At 53.1% G+C, this 21,364-nt stretch overlaps 2 protein-coding genes across 2 annotated transcripts in view; both read right to left on the bottom strand.

The window, feature by feature from the left end:
* AKAP8L (A-kinase anchoring protein 8 like) overlaps positions 1-9,779 on the bottom strand; it is a 36,940-nt gene extending 27,161 nt beyond the window's left edge. The window contains 4 exon segments of the mRNA XM_058821373.1: positions 933-1,461; positions 4,117-4,342; positions 6,309-6,341; positions 9,752-9,779. Of these exon segments, the coding sequence (XP_058677356.1) occupies positions 933-1,461; positions 4,117-4,342; positions 6,309-6,341; positions 9,752-9,761 (798 nt within the window). The 5' untranslated portion in view covers positions 9,762-9,779.
* Positions 9,780-11,682: 1,903 nt separating this feature from the next.
* WIZ (WIZ zinc finger) overlaps positions 11,683-21,364 on the bottom strand; it is a 58,062-nt gene continuing 48,380 nt past the window's right edge. Inside the window, exons 11-13 of the mRNA XM_058821371.1 lie at positions 19,922-20,320; positions 17,248-17,440; positions 11,683-12,656 (exon numbers count right to left, since the gene is read on the bottom strand). Of these exons, the coding sequence (XP_058677354.1) occupies positions 12,512-12,656; positions 17,248-17,440; positions 19,922-20,320 (737 nt within the window). The 3' untranslated portion in view covers positions 11,683-12,511. The remainder of the gene's footprint in view (positions 12,657-17,247; positions 17,441-19,921; positions 20,321-21,364) is intronic.

Genomic DNA, 21,364 nt, shown 5'->3' with positions numbered 1-21,364 from the left:
AGAAAAATCATGGAATGCCCATAGAAAGTCAAGGAATGCCATGATAATTTCATGGAAAACTCATGAATACCCATAGAAAATCAAGGAAAACCACGATAATTTCATGGAAAACCATGGAAAAAACACAGAAAAATTATGGAAAACTCATGGAATACCCATAGGAAATCAAGGAAAACCATGAAAATTTCATGGAAATCATTGAAAACTCAAGGAATACCCATAGAAAGTCAAGGAAAACCACGATAATTTCATGGAGATCATGGAAAACCCCTAGAAAGTCATGGAAAACCAGGATAATTTCATGGAAATCATGGAAAACTCTTGGAATACCCATAGAAAGTCACGGAAAACCAAGAAAATTTCATAGAAAACCATGGAAAAACCACGGAATACCCATAGAAAGTCAAGGAAAACCACAAAAAATTTCATGGAAAACCATGGAAAAAACAGGGAGAAAGCATGGAAAAGTCATGGAATACCCCTAGAAAGTCACGGAAAGCCAAGATAATTTCATGGAAAACCATGGAAAAACCACAGAATACCCACAGAAAGTCAAGGAAAACCACGAAAATTTCATGGGAAACCACGGAAAACCATGGAAAAATCATGGAATGCCCATAGAAAGTCAACCATGATAATTTCATGGAAATCATGGAAAACCCCTAGAAAGTCAAGGAAAACCATGATAATTTCATGGAAAACCATGGAAATCATGGAAAACTCATGGAATACCCATAGAAAGTCACGGAAAACCATGGAAATCATGGAAAACTCATGGAAACCCATGGGAAAAACCACAACAAATCCATGAAATAATTACGGTAAACCACGGGAAAACCATGGAAAATCATGGAAAATCATGTAAGAAATGACAAAACCCCACGGAAACCGATGGGAACGGTGACAAAGCCCCGAAAGCCGCCCGGACTCACCCTGCAGTCGCCGTCCCAGAGCCTCCAGGCCCTGCGGAGCCTCTTGGTGCCGCGGGCGGCGCCGCCGGCGCGGGCGGCCTCGGCGCCCGGCGGGTGCGGGAACGGCGAGGGCGGCGGGCGGCGGGCGGGGCCCCGGGGCTCGGCCCAGCCCCCCCGGGGGTGGAACCCCGAGAATCCGCCCCGCTCCCGGCACCCCCAAACCCCCCGGGAGCCGAAAGCGTCCCGGAATTTGCCCTGGAATTGAGGCGGATCCCGGGGGCGGCCGTAGAAATCGGCGGAGTCGGGCTCGGGTTCGGCGGGGAAATCGCGGGGATAATCGTTGGGGTAATCGTTGGGATAATCGTTGGGATAATCGTTGCGATAATCGGGATAATCATTAGGGTAATCATTGGGATAATCATTAGGATAATCGTTGGGGTAATCGTTGTGATAATCCCCGGGGTAATCGCCGGGGTAGTCGAAGGATGCCCGGTACAGATCGCGATGCTCGCTCACGCGGGAGTCGCCGTAGGATTCGTAGGGATCGTACCTAAGGGGGAAATCGGGAATTCTGAGAGGGGAAATTCGGGAATTCTGGGGTGGGAGAGTTTTGGGGATTTTTGGGAATTCCCAAAGAAATGGTTCCAAGGGTTGGGGATTTCCAACAAAAAGGGTCTGAGAGGTCGGGATCCCCTTTATTCCCAAAGAAATGGGGCCTGGGTGTTTGGGAGCACCTTCTGTTCCCCCATTCCTGCTCCCATTCCCATTCATCCAATCCCATTCCCATCCCACATTCCCATCTCTGTTCCCCCATTCCCAATCCCCATTCCCACATTCCCATCCCTGTTCTCATGCCATTCCCATTCCCAATCCCGATTCCCATCCCTGTTCTCATGCCATTCCCATTCCCAATCCCAATCCTTCATTCCCATCCCTGTTCTCATGCCATTCCCATTCCCATTCCCAATCCCAATCCTTCATTCCCATCCCTGTTCTCATGCCATTCCCATTCCCCATCCTGTTCCCCCATTCCCATCCCTGTTCTCATCCCATTCCCAATCCCAATCCCCCATTCCCATCCCTGTTCTCATGCCATTCCCATTCCCAATCCCATTCCCACATTCCCATCCCTGTTCTCATGCCAGTCCCATTCCCATTCCCAATCCCCCATTCCCATCCCTGTTCTCATGCCAGTCCCATTCCCAATCCCCCATTCCCATCCTTGTTCTCACGCCATTCCCATTCCCAATCCCAATCCCACATTCCTACATTTCCATTCCCACATCTCCGGGGCAGCCTCATCCCTGCAGCCCCTCGGGCTTGGGGTGGATCCCAGCTCCCCCAGTCCCACATCCCCACATTCCCAATCCCATTCCGCCAATCCCAATGCCATTCCCACCTGTCGGGGGCAGCCCTGTAGCCCCATCCCTGCATCCCCTCTGCCTTGGGGTGCATCCCAAATCCCAAATCCCATTACCATTCCCAATCCCAGTTCCCCCATTCCCATATTCCCAATCCCCCAATCTCAATCCCCAATCCCACATTCCCATATTCCCACATTCCCATTCCCACCTTTCCAGGTTGGCCCCGTAGCCCCGTCCCTGCATCCCCTCTGGCTCGGGGTGCATCCCAAATCCCATGACCATTCCCAATCCCAATCCCCCAACCCCATATTCCCAATCCCACATTCCCATATTCCCAATCCCATTCCCACCTGTCGGGGTTGGCCAGGTACCCCCGTCCCGGCAGCCCCTCGCTCTTGGGGTGCATCCCAGTTCCCCAATTCCCAATCCCAATCCCAATCCCACATTCCCATATTCCCAATCCCATTCCCACCTGTCGGGGTTGGTCGGGTACCCCCATCCCAGCAGCCCCTCGCTCTTGGGGTGCATCCCAGCGCTCCCCGGTTCCCAATCCCAATCCCATATTCCCAACCCCAAATCTCCCATTCTCACCTTTCCGGGTTGGCCCCATACCCCCGTCCCAGCAGCCCCTCGCTCTCGGGGTGCATCCCGGCACTCCCTGGTTCCCCCAATCCCACATTCCCAACCCCAAATCTCCCAATCCCATATCCCCAATCCCATTCCCACCTGTCGGGGTTGGCCCCGTATCCCTGTCCCGGCAGCCACTCGCTCTTGGGGTGCATCCCGGTTCCCCCATTCCCAATCTCAATCCCCCATTCCCCAATCCCAATCCCATTCTCACTTTTCCGGGTTGGCCTCGTACCCCCGTCCCGGCAGCCCCTCGCTCTCGGGGTGCATCCCAGTTCCCCCATTCCCAATCCCAATCCTAATCCCTATCCCATTCCCAATCCCAATCCCATTCCCATATCCCCAATCCCATATTCCCAATCCCAATCCCATTCTCACCTGTGGGGGTTGGCCCCATACCCCCGTCCTGGCAGCCCCTCGCTCTCGGGGTGCATTCCGGTTCCCCCATTCCCAATCCCAATCCCAATCTCAATTCCTATCCCATTACCAATCCCAATCCCACATTCCCATGTTCCCAATCCCATTCCCACCTGTCGGGGTTGGCCGGGTATCCCCATCCCGGCAGCCCCTCGCTCTTGGGGTGCATCCCGGCGCTCCCCGGTTCCCAATCCCAATCCCACATTCCCAACCCCAAATCTCCCATTCCCAATCCCAATCCCATGTTCCCAATCCCATTCTCACCTTTCCGGGTTGCCCCCGTACCCCTTTCCCGGCAGCCCCTCGCTCTCGGGGTGCATCCCAGTGCTCCCCGGTTCCCCCAATCCCACATTCCCAACCCCAGATCTCCCATTCCCATATCCCCAATCCCATATTCCCAATCCCATTCCCACCTGTCGGGGTTTGCCAGGTACCCCCATCCCGGCAGCCCCTCGCTCTTGGGGTGCATCCCAGTTCCCCAATTCCCAATCCCAACCCCAATCCCACATTCCCATATTCCCAATCCCATTCCCACCTGTCGGGGTTGGTCGGGTACTCCCGTCCCGGCAGCCCCTCGCTCTTGGGGTGCATCCCGGCGCTCCCCGGTTCCCAATCCCAATCCCATATTCCCAATCCCATTCTCACCTTTCCGGGTTGGCCGGGTACCCCCGTCCCGGCAGCCCCTCGCTCTCGGGGTGCATCCCGGTTCCTCCATTCCCAATCCCAATCCCAATCCCATTCCCATATTCCCAATCCCAATCCCATTCCCATATTCCCAATCCCAATCCCATTCCCACCTGTCGGGGTTGGCCGGGTACCCCCGTCCCGGCAGCCCCTCGCTCTCGGGGTGCATCCCGGCGCTCCCCGGTTCCTGCCGCGCTTTCCCGGCGCCGTCGCCGCCCTCGGCGCTGCCGTCGGGTTGGGAATTGCCCAAATCCCAGGAATTGCCGGCGGCTCCTCCGAAGCCGAAGCCCCCGGAGCCCTCGGGGCCGAAGCCGTAGCCGTAGCCATAGCCCTCGAACCCTGGGGGAAACCGGGAATTTATGGGGATTTAACGGGAATCGTCGGGAATTTGGGGTTTATTGGGATTTAACAGGAATCGTCGGGAATTTGGGGTTTATTGGGATTTAACGGGAATTGTCGGGAATTTGGGATTTAACAGGAATCGTCGGGCATTTGGGATTTACTGGGATTTAACGGGAATTGTCGGGAATTTGGGATTTACTGGGATTTACTGGGGTTTCGGGATTCACCGGGATTTAATGGGAATTAGTGGGAATTCGGGATTTAATGGGAATTAACAGGAATTTGAGATTTACTGGGATTTAACGGGAATTGTCGGGAATTTGGGATTTATTGGGATTTAATGGGAATTGTCGGGAATTTGGGATTTATTGGGATTTAATAGGAATCGTCGGGAATTTGGGATTTACTGGGATTTAACAGGAATTTGGGATTTACTGGGATTTAATGGGAATTATTGCGAATTCAGGATTTACTGGGATTTGATGGGAATGATCAGGAATTGGGGATTTACAGGGATTTAAGGAGAATTATCAGGAATTTGCAATTTACTGGGATTTACTGGAAATCGCGGGGAATTTGAGAGAGCTCCGTGATCTACCAGAAATTCCACAGAGTCCTGGGATTTACCAGGAATTCAAAATTCCCTGGGAATTTCCAATCATTCCCATGGAATTTGGGATCATGCCCAGTTAATTCCCATGGAATTTGGGATAGTTTCCAAGGGAACTGGGATCATTCCCATGGAATTTGGGATCATTCCCAAGGGAATTGGGATAATTTCCATGGAATTTGGGATCATTCCCAGTTAATTCCCATGGAATTTGGGGCTCATTCCCAAGGGAATTGGGATCATTCCCATGGAATTTGGGATCGTTCCCAGTTAATTCCCATGGAATTTGGGATCATTCCCATGGAATTGGGATAATTTCCATGAAATTTGGGATCGTTCCCAGTTAATTCCCATGGAATTTGGGGCTCATTCCCAAAAGAATTGGGATCATTCCCATGGAATTTGGGATCATGCCCAGTTAATTCCCATGGAATTTGGGGCTCATTCCCAAAGGAATTGGGATAATTCCCATGGAATTTGGGATCGTTCCCAGTTAATTCCCATGGAATTTGGGGCTCATTCCCAAGGGAATTGGGATCATTCCCATGGAATTTGGGATCATGCCCAGTTAATTCCCATGGAATTTGGGGCTCATTCCCAAGGGAATTGGGACAATTCCCATGGAATTTGGGATCATTCCCAGTTAATTCCCATGGAATTTGGGATCATTCCCAGGGAATTGAGATAATTCCCATGGAATTTGGGATCATTCCCAGTTAATTCCCATGGAATTTGGGATCGTTCCCAGTTAATTCCCATGGAATTTGGGGATCATTCCCAAGGAAATTGAGATAATTTCCATGGAATTTGGGATCATGCCCAGTTAATTCCCATGGAATTTGGGATCATTCCCATGGAATTGGGATAATTTCCATGAAATTTGGGATCGTTCCCAGTTAATTCCCATGGAATTTGGGGCTCATTCCCAAAGGAATTGGGATAATTCCCATGGAATTGGGGCTCATTCCCAAGGGAATTGGGATAATTTCCATGGAATTTGGGATCGTTCTCAGTTAATTCCCATGGAATTGGGGCTCATTCCCAAGGGAATTGGGATAATTTCCATGGAATTTGGGATCATGCCCAGTTAATTCCCATGGAATTTGGGATCCTTCCCATGGAATTTGGGATAATTCCCATGGAATTTGGGATAATTCCCATGGAATTTGGGGTCATTCGCACAGAATGGCTGAAAGGATCCCAAAATCCCCAATTTTGCCCTCAGAGCCATTTCCCCGTTCCAAAAATGCCAATTTTTTGTTGGATCTTGGTGGGAATTTGGGACTAAAATTTGGGAAAGGATTCCCAAGGGATCTGGGGATGGATCCAGGGGGAGGAAATTCCAGCACTTGCCTCTGCTCGAGCCCGAATTCCAATCTCCGTACCCTAAAAAACATCAAAATCCCCGTTAGGCTCCCAAAGTCCCCCAAGTTTCCTCAAATTTCCCCAAAATTCCCTCAAATCTGTCGGGAATCGGCCCCAGGAGCCCCAAATTCTGAATTTCCATCCAAGCTGGGAACCATTCTCAGCCCTGGGGGTTTGGGGGTGGTCAAGAAAAGGAAATTCCTGCTGGGAAATCGGGGGAAAGTGGATAAAAGAAGGGAAAAACAGGAGAAAAGTCAGGAAAAGTGGAAAAAAATGGGAAAGAACAGAGGAAATTGGGAAAAATGGGAAAAATGAGGAAAATGGGGAAAAAAAGGGGGGAAAAGGGGGAGGGGGAATGGGGAAAATGGAGAGATAATGGAGAAAATTTTGGGGGAAAATGGAGGGGGAAATGGGAAAAAATGGGGGAAAATAGGAAAAAATGGGGGAAAATAGGAAAAAATGGGGGAAAAAGGGGGAAATGGAGGAAATGGGGAAAAAAAGAAAGGAAAAAAGGGGGAATAAGGAGAAAAAAGGGGGAGAAAGGGGGAAAAAGGGGAAGAAAAGGGGGGGAAGGGGAAAAAAGGGAAAAAGGGAAAAAATGAGGAAAAATGGAAGAAAAGGATAAAAATGGGAAAATGATGAAAAATGGGAAAAAAGGGGGGAAAAGGGGAAAAAATCGGGAAAAATTAGGAAAAAAATTGGGACAGATGGGAAAATATGGGGAAAACCAGGAGAAAACAGGAAAAATGGGAAAGAATGGGGGGGAAAGGGGGAAAATGGGAAATACGAGGAAAAATTGATAAAATGGGAAAAACGGAAAAAACGGGGAAAAAATCAGCGAAAATCGGGAAGAAATTGAGACAGATGGGAAAATATGGGGAAAACCAGGGGAAAACAGGAAAAAATGAGAAAGAAAACCCGGGAAAATGAGAAAAAATGGGAGAAATTGGGACAAATTGAGAAAGAACTGGGAAAAATGGGGGGAGAGAAATAAGAACAGGGGAAAATGGAAAAGAATGAGAAAATAAAAGGGGAAAAAAAAAGGGGGAAAACCAGGGGAAAATGGGAAAAAAGGGAGTTGGATCCGTTCCTGCTGTTCCCGAAATTCCCCAGTGTAATTTCGGCCCTAATTAGCGGCTCCTCATTAGCATAAAAACCCAATTAAGGGGTTTGGGCGCTCCTTCCCCGCCTGCGGGTGGGAATTCTCCGGGAATATTTCGGGAATCGCTGCCCCGCCCCGCCAGGTGTGGCCCAGGTGAGGGAACGGGACGGGATTCATGGAAAAATGGGATAAAAACGACAAAAAAATGGGATAAAACCGGGGAAATGGGATTAAAATGAGAAAAAAGGGGATTAAAATGAGAAAAAAACGGGATAAAAACGGCTTGGGAGGGGTCGGGGTGGGAATAAACCCAGGCGGGGATGGAACCGGGAATTCCCGGGAGCGGGAGAGGCGAACGGGGCTGGACTGGGAGCAAATCCCGGTTTGGGATCAAATTCTCGGGAATTTGGGAATTTACAGTGCCCAAAGCGGGACCAGAAGAGGCGAACGGGGCTGGACTGGGAGCAAATCCCGGTTTGGGATCAAATTCTCGGGAATTTGGGCATTTCCGCTGTTCAAAGAGGGACCGGGAGAATCTCGATTTTGGGATCAAGTCCCGGTTTTGGGATCAAGTCCCGGTTTTGGGATCGAATCCCGGTTGTTGAGATCAGCCCCAGGAATTGGGGCTGTCCCGGTGCCCCCGGCCGAGCCCTCCCGCCCTTCCCGGGCCCCTCAAGGGACATCCCCGGTCCCGGTGTCCCCCCCGTCCCTCACAGACATCCCCGGTGTTCCACCCCGGTGTCCCTTAGGGGCACCTCCATGTCCTGGAATCCCCCGGTCCCTCACGGTCACCCCCAGCCCCGGTGTCCCCCCCCGTCCCTCACGGTCCCCCCCTCCATGTCTCGGAATTCCCCGGTCCCTCACGGACATCTCCGTGCCCCGGTGTCCCCGCAACGTGCCCGGTCCCTCAGGGCCCCCCCCATCCCCATGTCCCGTTGTCCCTCGGTCCCTCAAACACATCCCCGGGTCCCTCACGGTCACCCCCGGTCCGGTCCCTCAGGGTCCGCCCTGCTAGAACCCCCCGGTCCCTCAGAGACACCCCCGGTATCTCCCGGTCCCCACACACGGACATCGCCGTGTCCCAGCGTCCCCCCAACGTGCCCGGTTCCTCAGAGCCCCCCATCCCCATGTCCCGTTGTCCCCCGGTCCCTCACGGTCTCTCCCGGTCCCTCAAGGTCCCCCTCCATGCGCTGGAACCACTCGGTCCCTCAGAGACGCCCCCAGGTCCCTCAGGGTCCGCACTCCATGTTCAGGAAGTCCCCGGTCCCTCACGGTCACCCCCGGTCCCGGTGTCCCCCCCAGTCCCTCAGGAAAACCCCGCTCCCTCACAGACACCCCAAGTCCCTCACGGACATCTCCGTGTCTCAGTGTCACCCCAACGCCCCGGTGTCCCCCCGGTTCCTCGCGGTCACCCCTGGCCCCTCACGGATACCCCCGGTGTCCCCCAGTCCCTCAGGGACCCCTCCCCGTTCCCGCTCTGCCCTCACGGCTCCCGCCGAACCCCTCAGGGCTCCCGCCCCGCCCGCCTCCCCCTCATGGACCCGCCGTGCCCCCTCACGGTTCCACCGCCCTACACCGATCCCAGCGGCCCCTCACGGTTCCCGCTCCACACCGATCCCAGCGGCCCCACACCGACCCCAGCGGCCCCTCACGGACTCGCCGCCCCTCACGGACCCCGTCACCCCTCACCGACCGCAATAGCCCCTCACGGTTCCCGCTCCACACCGACCCCAGCCCCTCACGGTTCCCGCTCCACACCGACCCCAGCCCCTCACGGTTCCACCGCCCTTCATAGACCCCACCGCCCCTCACGGCTCCCGCGCCTCACTGACCCCAGCGTGTCCCTCACGGACCCGCCGCCCCTCACGGTTCTTTCCGCCCCTGACGGACCCGCTGCCCTTCACGGACCCGCCGCCCCTCACGGTTCCCGCCCTCACCGACCTCAGCGAGCCCCTCACGGATCCCTCCGCCCGTCACGGACCCCCCGCTCCTCACCGTCCCCAGCGAGCCCCTCACGGATCCCTCCGCCCGTCACAGACCCCGCCGTCCCTCACAGCTCCCGCTCCTCACCGACCCCAGCGAGCCCCAGACGGTTCCGGCCGCCCCTCACAGACCCCGCCATCCCTCCCGGTTGCCGCTTCTCACTGACCCCAGCGAGTCCCTCACGGATCTCTCTGCCCGTCACGGACCCGCCGGCCCTCCCGGTTCTCGCTCTTCACAGACCCCAGAGACGCCTGACGGATCCCGCCGCCCCTCAGGGACCCCTCCGGCCCCTCCCGGTCCCGGTGCCCGCGGTCCCTCCCGTCCCGGTGCCGCCCCCTCCCCTCACCGTAGCTCATGATGGCGGCGCCTCCTCCCCTTTCCCGGGCGGTAACGGCGCCGTGCTGGCCCCGCCCCCTCGCGCTGATTGGACGCGCCCCTCCGCCTCCCCCGCGATGATTGGTCCGCGCGGGTCGCGCCTCCCATTGGCAGCCGGCCGGTGTCGTTCATCGCATTTCCCGCGCTACGATTGGTGAAAATCAAAGTCTGCTTGATGAGGAGGCGTGGTTTCAGCAGCTTTGCTCTCCTATTGGTCAGATGTGCCGGCTTAGGACCTATCGCGTGACAGGCGCGCATCTGGCCACGCCCCCTCTCCGCAGCACCGGCTGCTATTGGATGCCTGAGCCGAGGCCACGCCCCTTGTGGCGCCCTCACGTGGCCGCTGGCGGCGGTGCGGCGTCACCTGGGGTCACGTGTGTGTCACGTGCGGCGCGTGTCACGTGTTCGTCACGTGGGGGACGCGGGGACGGAGCCGGGGTCACCGGGGGGCCCCAAAATCCCAAAAAATCCCAAAAAATCCCAAAAAATGACCCCAAATCCACAAAGAACGGCCCCAAATCCCCGTCCCAGTGTCCCCAAATCCCAAATAACCCCAAATCCCAGAAAATGACCCCAAATCCCGTCCCGGTGTCCCCAAACCCCCCAAAACAACACCAAACCCTGTCCCGGTGTCCCCAAATCCCAGAAAAATGACCCCAAATCCCTTCCCAGTGTCCCCAAATCCCAAAGAACCCCAAATCCCAGAAAATGACCCCAAATCCCCGTCCCGGTGTCCCCAATGTCCTCAAATCCCCAAAAAAAACCCCCAAGGTCCCCAAATCCCGAAATCCCAAATAATGACCCCAAATCCCTGTCCCCAAATCCCTCCGGATTTCCCCAAATTTCCCCGAATTTCAGCAAATCCTCCTGGAATTCCCCCAAATTTTCCTGCATTCCCCCAAATTTTCCTGGAATTCTCCAAATTTTCCTGGATTCCTCCAAATTTTCCTCGAATTCTCCCAAATTTTCCTGGATTCCCCCAAATTTTCCTGGATTCCCCCAAATTTTCCTTGAATTCCCCCAAATTTTCCTGGAATTCTCCCAAATTTTCCCAAAAATTTCCCTCCAATTTCCCCAAAACTTCTCTGCATTTCCTCCAAATTTCCCAAAAATCCCCCCAAAATTCCCTGGAATTCTCTGAAATTTCCCCCAAATCTCCCTGGAATTTCCCTCAAATCCCTCTGGGTTTTCCTAAATTCTCCCAAATTTCCCTGAATTTTCCCAAATTTCCCTGAATTTTCCCAAATTTCCCCCAAATTTCCCTGGAATTCTGCCAAAATCCCCCTGGATTTCCCCCAAAATTTCCTTGGATTTCCTCCAAATTTCCCTTAAATTCCCCCCAAATCCGCCTGGAATTTCCCAAAATTTCCTTGGATTCCCCCAAAATTTCCCCCAAATCCCTCTGGGTTTTCCTAAATTCTCCCAAATTCCCCTGGAATTCCCCCCAAATTTCCTTGGATTTTCTGCAGATTTCCTCAAATTTTCCCCAAATCCCCCTGGAATTCTCCCAAATTTCCCCGGAATTCTCCCAAATTTCCTCAGATTTTCCCCAAATTTCCCTGGAATTCTCCCAAATTTCCTCAGATTTTCCCCAAATTTCCCTGGAATTCTCCCAAATTTCCTCGGATTTTCCCCAAATTTCCCTGGAATTCTCCCAAATTTCCTCAGATTTTCCCCCAAATTTCCCTGGAATTCTCCCAAATTTCCTCGGATTTTCCCCAAATTTTCCCAAATTTTCCCAAATTTGCCCCAATTCCCCCCATCCCCACCCCAGTCCATGCAGAAACTCCTTTTTTTCCCAGATTTCATCTCCAGAAGAATTTAATCCATCGTCCCCCAGTGCCGGGTACAGGAACCGCCGGAAACGTCCCGAAAAACGTGGAAATAAAATTTAAAAAAAGGAAAAAAAACCCAAAAAAAAAACCAAAAAAAAAAAAAAAATTTCCATTAAAATTCTGAAATCCGGAAGTTTGGGGGTTCCCAAATAAAAACGGAATTTTTTTCCTTTTTTCCTTTGCTTTCTACACAAATCTAGAGTTTAAAAAAGTCGGGGTGAGGGAGGAAAAAAACGGGAGTGAAACCAAGAAAAAAAAAATAAAAAGGAAATTTGGGGAAAAACCGGAGCTGAATCCTCCTGGAATTTTGGGGATTCCCACAGGATTTCCTCGGGAAAAATGGGAATTTTGGGAACATGCAACCCCGGAACTGAGGGAAATCCCGACATCTACGGGGCCACTAAAAAGAAAAATAAAAAAAAAAACAAATAAAAACAAAAAAAAAAATCAGGAATTTAAGGAATTTACAACTCTGCCAAGGGTCCAAATGTACAAAATGCACAGCGCTTCCCCCCGGGAACCCCTGCGGCTCTGGGAATTCCCTGCCCGCCTTCTTTGGGATAAAAAAGGGAATTTTTGTGTGTTCTCCTCGCGGGGATTGAGGGCACAATTCCTGAAATCCCCCGGGGAACGCTCCGTGTTTGTGTGTGTAGTGCTTGCGGCTGTCCCAGCCCAAAAAAAACCCCAAAAAAATCCCAAAATCGCCCCAAAAATGGGGGCAGAACCCCCCGGGAAGGAGCCCCCGCTGGAATTCTTTGGGGGGGGGGGGGGGTTTGATCGGTGGGTTTATTATTATTATTATTTTTTTGTTGGTTTGTTTTGTGTGTGTGGTTTTGGGGTTTTTGTCGTCGTTTTGTTTGAATTCCCGGGGTTTTTTTTTGGGAATTTTGGGGGTGTCAGGGCAGGGCCGGGGGCTCCGGGGGGGCCTCGCCGGGCGGCGGCTCCGCCTTGGAGAAATTCATGTCGAGGATGTGGCGCTGAAGGTGCCGCAGCCACTGCTCCTGCACCGCCAGCGGGCCCTGGAACTGCACCTCGCAGAACCTGGGAAACGAGAAAAAATACGGAATTTAGGGTTTGAACCTGAGAAACGGGGAAAAAAGGCAGAATTTAGGGTTTGGGGGTGGAACTGCACCTCGCAGAACCTGGGAAACGAGAAAAAATACGGAATTTAGGGTTTGAACCTGAGAAACGGGGAAAAAAGGCAGAATTTAGGGTTTGAACCTGAGAAACGGGGAAAAAAGGCAGAATTTAGGGTTTGAACCTGAGAAACGGGGAAAAAGGCAGAATTTAGGGTTTGGGGCTGGAACTGCACCTCGCAGAACCTGGGAAACGAGAAAAAATATGGAATTTAGGGTTTGAACCTGAGAAACGGGGAAAAAGGCAGAATTTAGGGTTTGGGGGTGGAACTGCACCTCGCAGAACCTGGGAAATGAGAGAAAAAACGGAATTTAGGGTTTGGGGATGGAACTGCACCTGGCAGAACGTGTAAAATGGGGAAAAAATGGAATTTAGGGGGGTTCGGGGTTTGGGGGGTGGAACTGCTCCCGGCAGAACCTGGGAAACCAGAGAAAAAAATGGAATTTAGGGGGAGATTCAGGAGGCAGAACCTGCAGAATGGGGAAAAAATGGAATTTAGGGGAGTTCAGGGTTTGGGGGTGGAACTGCACCTGGCAGAACCTGCAAAATGGGGAAAAAATGGAATTTAGGGGGAGATTTGGGGTTTGGGGGGTGGAACTGCACCTCGCAGAACCTGAGAAACGGGGAAAAAATGGAATTTAGGGTTTGAACCTGAGAAATGGGGAAAAAAAGCAGAATTTAGGGTTTGGGGGTGGAACTGCACCTCGCAGAACCTGGGAAACGAGAGAAAAAATGGAATTTAGGGAACTGCACCTGGCAGAACCTGGGAAATGAGAAAAAATATGGAATTTAGGGTTTGAACCTGAGAAATGGGGAAAAAAGGCAGAATTTAGGGTTTGAACCTGAGAAACGGGGAAAAAAGGCAGAATTTAGGGTTTGGGGGTGGAACTGCACCTCGCAGAACCTGGGAAATGAGAGAAAAAACGGAATTTAGGGTTTGGGGGTGGAACTGCACCTGGCAGAACGTGTAAAATGGGGAAAAAATGGAATTTAGGGGGGTTCGGGGTTTGGGGGGTGGAACTGCTCCCGGCAGAACCTGGGAAACCAGAGAAAAAAATGGAATTTAGGGGGAGATTCAGGAGGCAGAACCTGCAGAATGGGGAAAAAATGGAATTTAGGGGAGTTCAGGGTTTGGGGGTGGAACTGCACCTGGCAGAACCTGCAAAATGGGGAAAAAATGGAATTTAGGGGGAGATTTGGGGTTTGGGGTTTGGGGGGTGGAACTGCACCTCGCAGAACCTGAGAAACGGGGAAAAAATGGAATTTAGGGTTTGAACCTGAGAAATGGGGAAAAAAAGCAGAATTTAGGGTTTGGGGGTGGAACTGCACCTCGCAGAACCTGGGAAATGAGAAAAAAAATGGAATTTAGGGTTTGGGGGTGGAACTGCACCTCGCAGAACCTGAGAAATGAGAAAAAAAATGGAATTTAGGGTTTGAACCTGAGAAACGGGGAAAAAAGGCAGAATTTAGGGTTTGGGGGTGGAACTGCACCTCGCAGAACCTGGGAAATGAGAGAAAAAACGGAATTTAGGGTTTGTGGGTGGAACTGCACCTGGCAGAACGTGTAAAATGGGGAAAAAATGGAATTTAGGGGGGTTCGGGGTTTGGGGGGTGGAACTGCACCTGGCAGAACCTGGGAAACCAGAGAAAAAATGGAATTTAGGGGGAGATTCAGGAGGCAGAACCTGCAGAATGGGGAAAAAATGGAATTTAGGGGGAGATTCGGGAGTTGTGGGGTGGAACTGCACCTGGCAGAACCTGGGAAATGGGGAAAAAATGGAATTTAGGGTTTGGGGGGTGGAACTGCACCTGGCAGAAGCTGAGAAACGAGAGAAAAAATTGAATTTAGGGGGGGTCAGGGGTCTGGGGGGAGTTCAGGGGGTTTGGGGAAAAAAATCCCGGATTTTAGAGAGAATTCCTGGGATTTTTGGGGAAAAATCCGAGATTTTAGAGACAATTGCTGGGGTTTCGGGGGGGAAAATTCACTGAGAAATTCAAGAATTTCAGGCAGGAATTCCTGGGTTTTGGGAGGAATTCCTGGTATTTTGGGGGGAATTCCCAGAGAAATTCTGGGATTTTAGAGAGAATTCCTGGGGTTTTGGGGGAAAATCCTGGGATTTTGGGGAAAAATCTGAGATTTTTAGAGAGAATTCCTGGGATTTTGGGGGCAATTTCTGGGATTTTGGGGGGGAAATCCAGGATTTCAGAGAGAATTCCTGGGATTTTGGGGGGAAAAATCTGGGATTTTAGAGAGAATTCCTGGGATTTTGGGGAGAAATCCGGGATTTTTAGAGAGAATTCCTGGGATTTTGGGGGGAAAAATCTGGGATTTTAGAGAGAATTCCTGGGATTTTGGGGGGAAAAATCCGGGATTTTTAGAGAGAATTCCTGGGATTTTGGGGGGAAAAATCTGGGATTTTAGGGAGAATTCCTGGGATTTTGGAGAGAATTCCTGGGATTTTGGAGAGAAATCCGGGATTTTAGGGGAAAAATCTGGGATTTTTAGAGAGAATTCCTGGGATCTCGGAGGGAATTCCTGGGTTTTGGGGAGGAATTCCCAGAGAAATTCAAGGTTTTGGGCAGGAATTCTGGGATTTCAGCAGGAATTCCCAGGTTTTAGGCAGGAATTCCCACATTTTTGGTCAGGAATTCCTGGGTTTTGGGAGGAATTCCTGGGTTCTGGTGGGAATTCCCAGGTTTTGGGCAGGAATTCCCAGGTTTCGAGGCAAAACCAGGGAGGGAAGAGCAGGAAAAGGGCGAAATGCAGGAAAAGATGGAAAAGAGCCAAAAACGAGGATGGAAGAGCAGAAAATGAGGGGAAAAGAGCCAAAACCAGGGAGGGAAGAGCAGGAAAAGAGGGAAAATGCTGGGAAAAAGGGGAAAAGAGCCAAAACCAGGGATGGAAGAACAGGAAAAGGGTGGGAAACAGCCAAAACCAGGGATGGAAGAATGGCAGAAAATCGGGAAAAACGCCCCAAAAAAGGCTGGAAAATTGGGAAAAGGCCCCAAAAATCCAGGAAAGGAGGGGAAAAGAGCCAAAACCAGGGAGGGAAGAAAAGGAAAAGAGGGAAAATGCAGAAAATGAGGGGGAAAGAGCCAAAACCAGGGATGGAAGAATGGCAGAAAATCGGGAAAAACGCCCCAAAAAAGGCTGGAAAATTGGGAAAAGGCCCCAAAAATCCAGGAAAGGAGGGGAAAAGAGCCAAAAACAGGGAGGGAAGAAAAGGAAAAGAGGGAAAATGCAGAAAATGAGGGGGAAAGAGCCAAAACCAGGGATGGAAGAATGGCAGAAAATCGGGAAAAACGCCCCAAAAAAGGCTGGAAAATTGGGAAAAGGCCCCAAAAATCCAGGAAAGGAGGGGAAAAGAGCCAAAAACAGGGAGGGAAGAGCAGAAAAAGAGGGAAAATGCAGAAAATGAGGGGGAAAGAGCCAAAACCAGGGAGGGAAGAACAGGAGAAGAGGGAAAATGCAGAAAATGAGGGGGAAAGAGCCAAAACCAGGGAGGGAAGAGAATGAAAAGGGGGAAATGCAGGAAAACAGGGGAAATATGGGAAAAAGAGCCAAAAACATTGATGGAAGAGTAGCAAAGGGGGCAAAATGCAGGAAAAGAACAAAAACCATGGATGAGGGAGCAGAAGGTGGGAGAAGAGCCAAAACCAGGGAGGGAAGAATGGGGAAAACCGGGAAAAAAGCCCCAAACAAGGCTGGAAAATTGAGCAAAGCCCCCAAAAACCCAGGAGAAAAATGAAAATCCCGTTTTTCCCACCTGCACTTGAGGGTGTAGATGTTGCCCACCAACTTGACCAGCGAGGTCTGAGGAAGGAATTGGGATGGGGAAACACCAAAAACTGGGGTGGGAGAGTGGGAAAAAGGGGAGAAAACTCCCAAAAGTAGGATGGGAGAGCAGGAAAAGGGTGAAATGCGGGAAAAGAGGGAAAAGAGCCAAAAAACAGGGGTGGAAGAGCAGGAAAAGATGGAAAAGAGCCAAAAAACAGGGGTGGAAGAGCAGGAAAAGAGGGAAAAGAGCCAAAAAACAGGGATGGAAGAGCAGGAAAAGAGGGAAAAGAGGCAAAAAACAGGGGTGGAAGAGCAGGAAAAGAGGGAAAAGAGCCAAAAAACAGGGGTGGAAGAGCAGGAAAAGATGGAAAAGAGCCAAAAAACAGGGGTGGAAGAGCAGGAAAAGAGGGAAAAGAGCCAAAAAACAGGGGTGGAAGAGCAGGAAAAGATGGAAAAGAGCCAAAGAACAGGGATGGAGGAGCAGGAAAAGAGGGAAAAGAGGCAAAAAACAGGGGTGGAAGAGCAGGAAAAGATGGAAAAGAGCCAAAGAACAGGGATGGAGGAGCAGGAAAAGAGGGAAAAGAGGCAAAAAACAGGGATGGAGGAGCAGGAAAAGAGGGAAAAGAGCCAAAAACGGCAACGGAAGAGCGGGGAAAATCGGGAAAAAGCCCCCAGAAAAGGTTGGAAAATGGGGAAAAGCGCCCAGAAAGTGCCCACCTGCACTTGAGGGTGTAGATGTTGCCCACGAACTTGACGAGCGAGGTCTGGGGCGGGCGCGGCACCAGGGCGGGCACCGGGCGCACGCGCGGCGGCGGCCGCGGCTCCGGGAGCTTCCGCGGGAATTCGGCGCCGGGCTCGGCCTCGCGCGGCAGCGGCGGCTCCAGGGGCCGCGCCTGGCGCCGCTCGAACTCTGCCGTGGGGCAAAATCTGGGGTTATGGGGGGCTGGGAGGGTCCCTGGCACGGCTCTGGGCACGGTTACGGACCCCGGTGCCAGCCCCAGTTCCCCATCCTGTCCCCGTGCCCAATTTCACAGCCCCAGCGGCTCCAGGGGCCGCGCCTGGCGCCGCTCGAACTCTGCCGTGGGGCAAAATCTGGGGTTATGGGGGCTGGGAGGGTCCCTGGCACGGTTACGGACCCCGGTGCCAGCCCCAGTTCCCCATCCTGTCCCCAGTCCTGTCCCCGTGCCCAATTTCACAGCCCCTGCAGCTCCAGGGGCCGCGCCTGGCGCTGCTCCAACTCTGCCGTGGGGCAAAATCTGGGGTTATGGGGGGCCGGGAGGGTCCCTGGCATGGTTACGGACCCCGGTGCCAGCCCCAGTTCCCCATCCTGTCCCCAGTCCTGTCCCCGTGCCCAATTTCACAGCCCCAGCAGCTCCAGGGGCCGCTCGAACTCTGCCGTGGGGGAATTTGGGGTTACGGGGGGCTGGAAAGATCCCTGGCACAGTTACGGACCCCGGTGCCAGCCCCAGTTCCCCATCCTGTCCCCAGTCCTGTCCCCGTGCCCAATTTCACAGCCCCAGCCCCAGCGGCTCCAGGGGCTGCTCGAACTCTGCCGTGGGGGAATTTGGGGTTACGGGGGGCTGGGAGGGTCCCTGGCACAGCTCTGGGCATGGGTATGGACCCCAGTGTCACCCCCAGTTCCCCATCCTGTCCCTGTCCCCAATTTCGGGCACGGTTACGGACCCCGGTGCCACCCCCAGTTCCCCATCCTGTCCCCGTCCCCAATTTCACAGCCCCAGCCCCAGCGGCTCCAGGGGCCGCGCCTGGCGCCGCTCCAGCTCTGGGAATGGGAAAATTTGGGGGTCGTGGGGGGCTGGAAGGGTCCCTGGCACAGCTCTGGGCACGGTTATGGACCCCGGTGCCACCCCCAGTTCCCCATCCTGTCCCCGTCCCCAATTTCACAGCCCCAGCCCCAGCGGCTCCAGGGGCCGCTCCAACTCCGCAGTGCGGGAATTTGGGGGTCGGGAGATTTGGGAATGAGGGGTTTGGGGGTTATGAGGGAGCTGGCACGGCTCTGGGCACGGTTATGGATCCCGGTGTCACCCCCAGTTTCCCATTCCGGTCCCCAATCCCATTTCCTGTTCCCAGTCCTGTCCCCATTCCCGATTTTACATCCCCAGCCCCATTCCCATTCCCAATCCTGTCCCCATTCCCATGCCCAATTCCCCAATCCTGTCCCCAGTCCTGTCCCCACTCCCCAGTCCTGTCCCCATTCCCATCCCCATTCCCAATTTCACATTCCCATCCCCATTCCCAATCCCCATTCCCATTCCCGATTCCCAGCTTCACATCTTCAGCCCCATTCCTATTCCCATTCCCCATGCCCAACCCCACATTTCCCACCACAACCCCACACTGCCCCCCAATCCCAGCACTCACTGCTGAAGTTGCCCCTCTGCTCCTCCACCTTGACCACCCCTCATTCCCATTCCCATTCCCCATTCTCCCCATTCTCATTCCCCATTCCCAGCCCCACATTTCCCACCCCAAACCCCATTTTCACCATTCCCAACCCCACATTTCCCACCCCAAACCCCATTTTCACCATTCCCAACCCCACATTTCCCACCCCAAACCCCATTTTCACCATTCCCAACCCCACATTTCCCCCCAATCCCAGCACTCACTGCTGAAGTTGCCCCTCTGCTCCTCCACCTTCACCACGCCTCATTCCCATTCCCATTCCCCATTCCCAATCCCACATTTTCCACCCCAAACCCCACATTTCCCACCCCAAACCCCACATTTCCCATTGCAAACCCCCCAATTCCCCTTTCCCCATCACTCACTGCTGAAGTTGCCCCTCTGCTCCTCCACCTTGACCACTCCTCATTCCCATTTTCATTCCCCATTCCCAGCCCCACATTTCCCACCCCAAACCCCATTTTTTCCATTCCCAACCCCACATTTCCCCCAATCCCATCACTCACTGCTGAAGTTGCCTCTCTGCTCCTCCACCTTGACCACTCCTCATTCCCATTCCCATTCTCATTCCCCATTCCCACATTTCCCACCCCAAACCCCATTTTTATCCTTCCCAACCCCACATTTCCCCCCAATCCCACCACTCACTGCTGAAGTTGCCCCTCTGCTCCTCCTCATTCCCATTTTCATTCCCCATTCCCAATCCCACATTTCCCACCCCAAACCCCACATTTCCCACCCCAAACCCCACATTTCCCACCCCAAACCCCATTTTTTCCATTCCCAACCCCCCAATTCCCCTTTCCCCACCACTCACTGCTGAAGTTGCCCCTCTGCTCCTCCACCTTGACCATTCCTCATTCCCATTCTCATTCCCCATTCCCAGCCCCACATTTCCCACCCCAAACCCCACTCCCGACCCCATAAATCACATTTTTTCCCATTTCCCCCCAATCCCAGCACTCACTGCTGAAGTTGCCCCTCTGCTCCTCCACCTTCACCACGCCCAGCGGCGTGCCCAGCGCCCGCTCGGCTCCCTCGGGGCCCTTCCCGCACTCGGCCAGCGCCGCCTCGGCCGCCAGCCCGCCCTTGGGCAGGAAGGGCACGGCCAGGGCCCCGCGCGGCTCCCGCGGGTGCGCCGAGCTGCGGAACTTCTTGGAGAAGGGGCGCCCGCCCTGGATGTAGCTGCGGTAGGCGCCGGCCTTGTGCGGGCGGTGCCGGATCCACTCGCGCAGCGTCTCGATGGGCGAGCCGTTCACGCACCACTCGGTGACGCCGAACTGCCGCAGGTGCGCCCGGGCGTGGCTGGCCAGCGCCTTCCTGTTCTCAAAGTACAGCCCGCACAGCTCGCAGCACGCTTCTGCTGCTGGAAAGTACAGAAAAACCAGAAAAAACGGGGTTAAAATGGGAAAAAATGGCATTAAAATTGGGTTAAAATGGTGAAAATGGGGTATGGGCAGTGCCCGAAGTGCCGCAGGTGCGCCCGGGCGTGGCTGGCCAGCGCCTTCCTGTTCTCAAAGTACAGCCCGCACAGCTCGCAGCACGCTTCTGCTGCTGGAAAGTACAGAAAAACCAGAAAAATCGGGGTTAAAATGGGAAAAAATGGCATTAAAATTGGGTTAAAATGGTGAAAATGGGGTATGGGCAGTGCCCGAAGTGCCGCAGGTGCGCCCGGGCGTGGCTGGCCAGCGCCTTCCTGTTCTCAAAGTACAGCCCGCACAGCTCGCAGCACGCTTCTGCTGCTGGAAAGTACAGAAAAACCAGAAAAAACGGGGTTAAAATGGGAAAAAATGGCATTAAAATTGGGTTAAAATGGTGAAAATGGGGTATGGGCAGTGCCCGAAGTGCCGCAGGTGCGCCCAGGCGTGGCTGGCCAGCGCCTTCCTGTTCTCAAAGTACAGCCCGCACAGCTCGCAGCACGCTTCTGCTGCTGGAAAGTACAGAAAATGGGGAAAAACGGGGAAAAAACGGGATTAAAATTGGGTTAAAATAGGGAAAAATGGGATTTAAGCCCGAACTGCCACAGGTGCGCCCGGGCGTGGCTGGCCAGCGCCTTCCTGTTCTCAAAGTACAGCCCGCAGAGCTCGCAGCACGCTTCTGCTGCTGGAAAGTACAGAAAAACCAGAAAAATCGGGGTTAAAATGGGAAAAAATGGCATTAAAATTGGGTTAAAATAGGGAAAAATGGGATTTAAGCCCGAAGCGCCACAGGTGCGCCCGGGCGTGGCTGGCCAGCGCCCTCCTGTTCTCAAAGCAGAGCCTGCACAGCTCGCAGCAGGGAGGACATGGAAAAATGGCGAAAAAAATGTTGAAGAAATGTGAAAGAATTGGGAACAAAATGGGAAAAAATGAGAAAAAGCATCTGCTCTCAGCCAGTGGCAAAAACATGCCAAAGATGTCGCAAATATCAA

The sequence above is a fragment of the Ammospiza caudacuta genome, chromosome 29, assembly GCF_027887145.1.
Source record: "Ammospiza caudacuta isolate bAmmCau1 chromosome 29, bAmmCau1.pri, whole genome shotgun sequence".
NCBI lineage: Eukaryota > Metazoa > Chordata > Aves > Passeriformes > Passerellidae > Ammospiza > Ammospiza caudacuta.
This window is presented reverse-complemented; position numbering and strand designations above follow the sequence as displayed.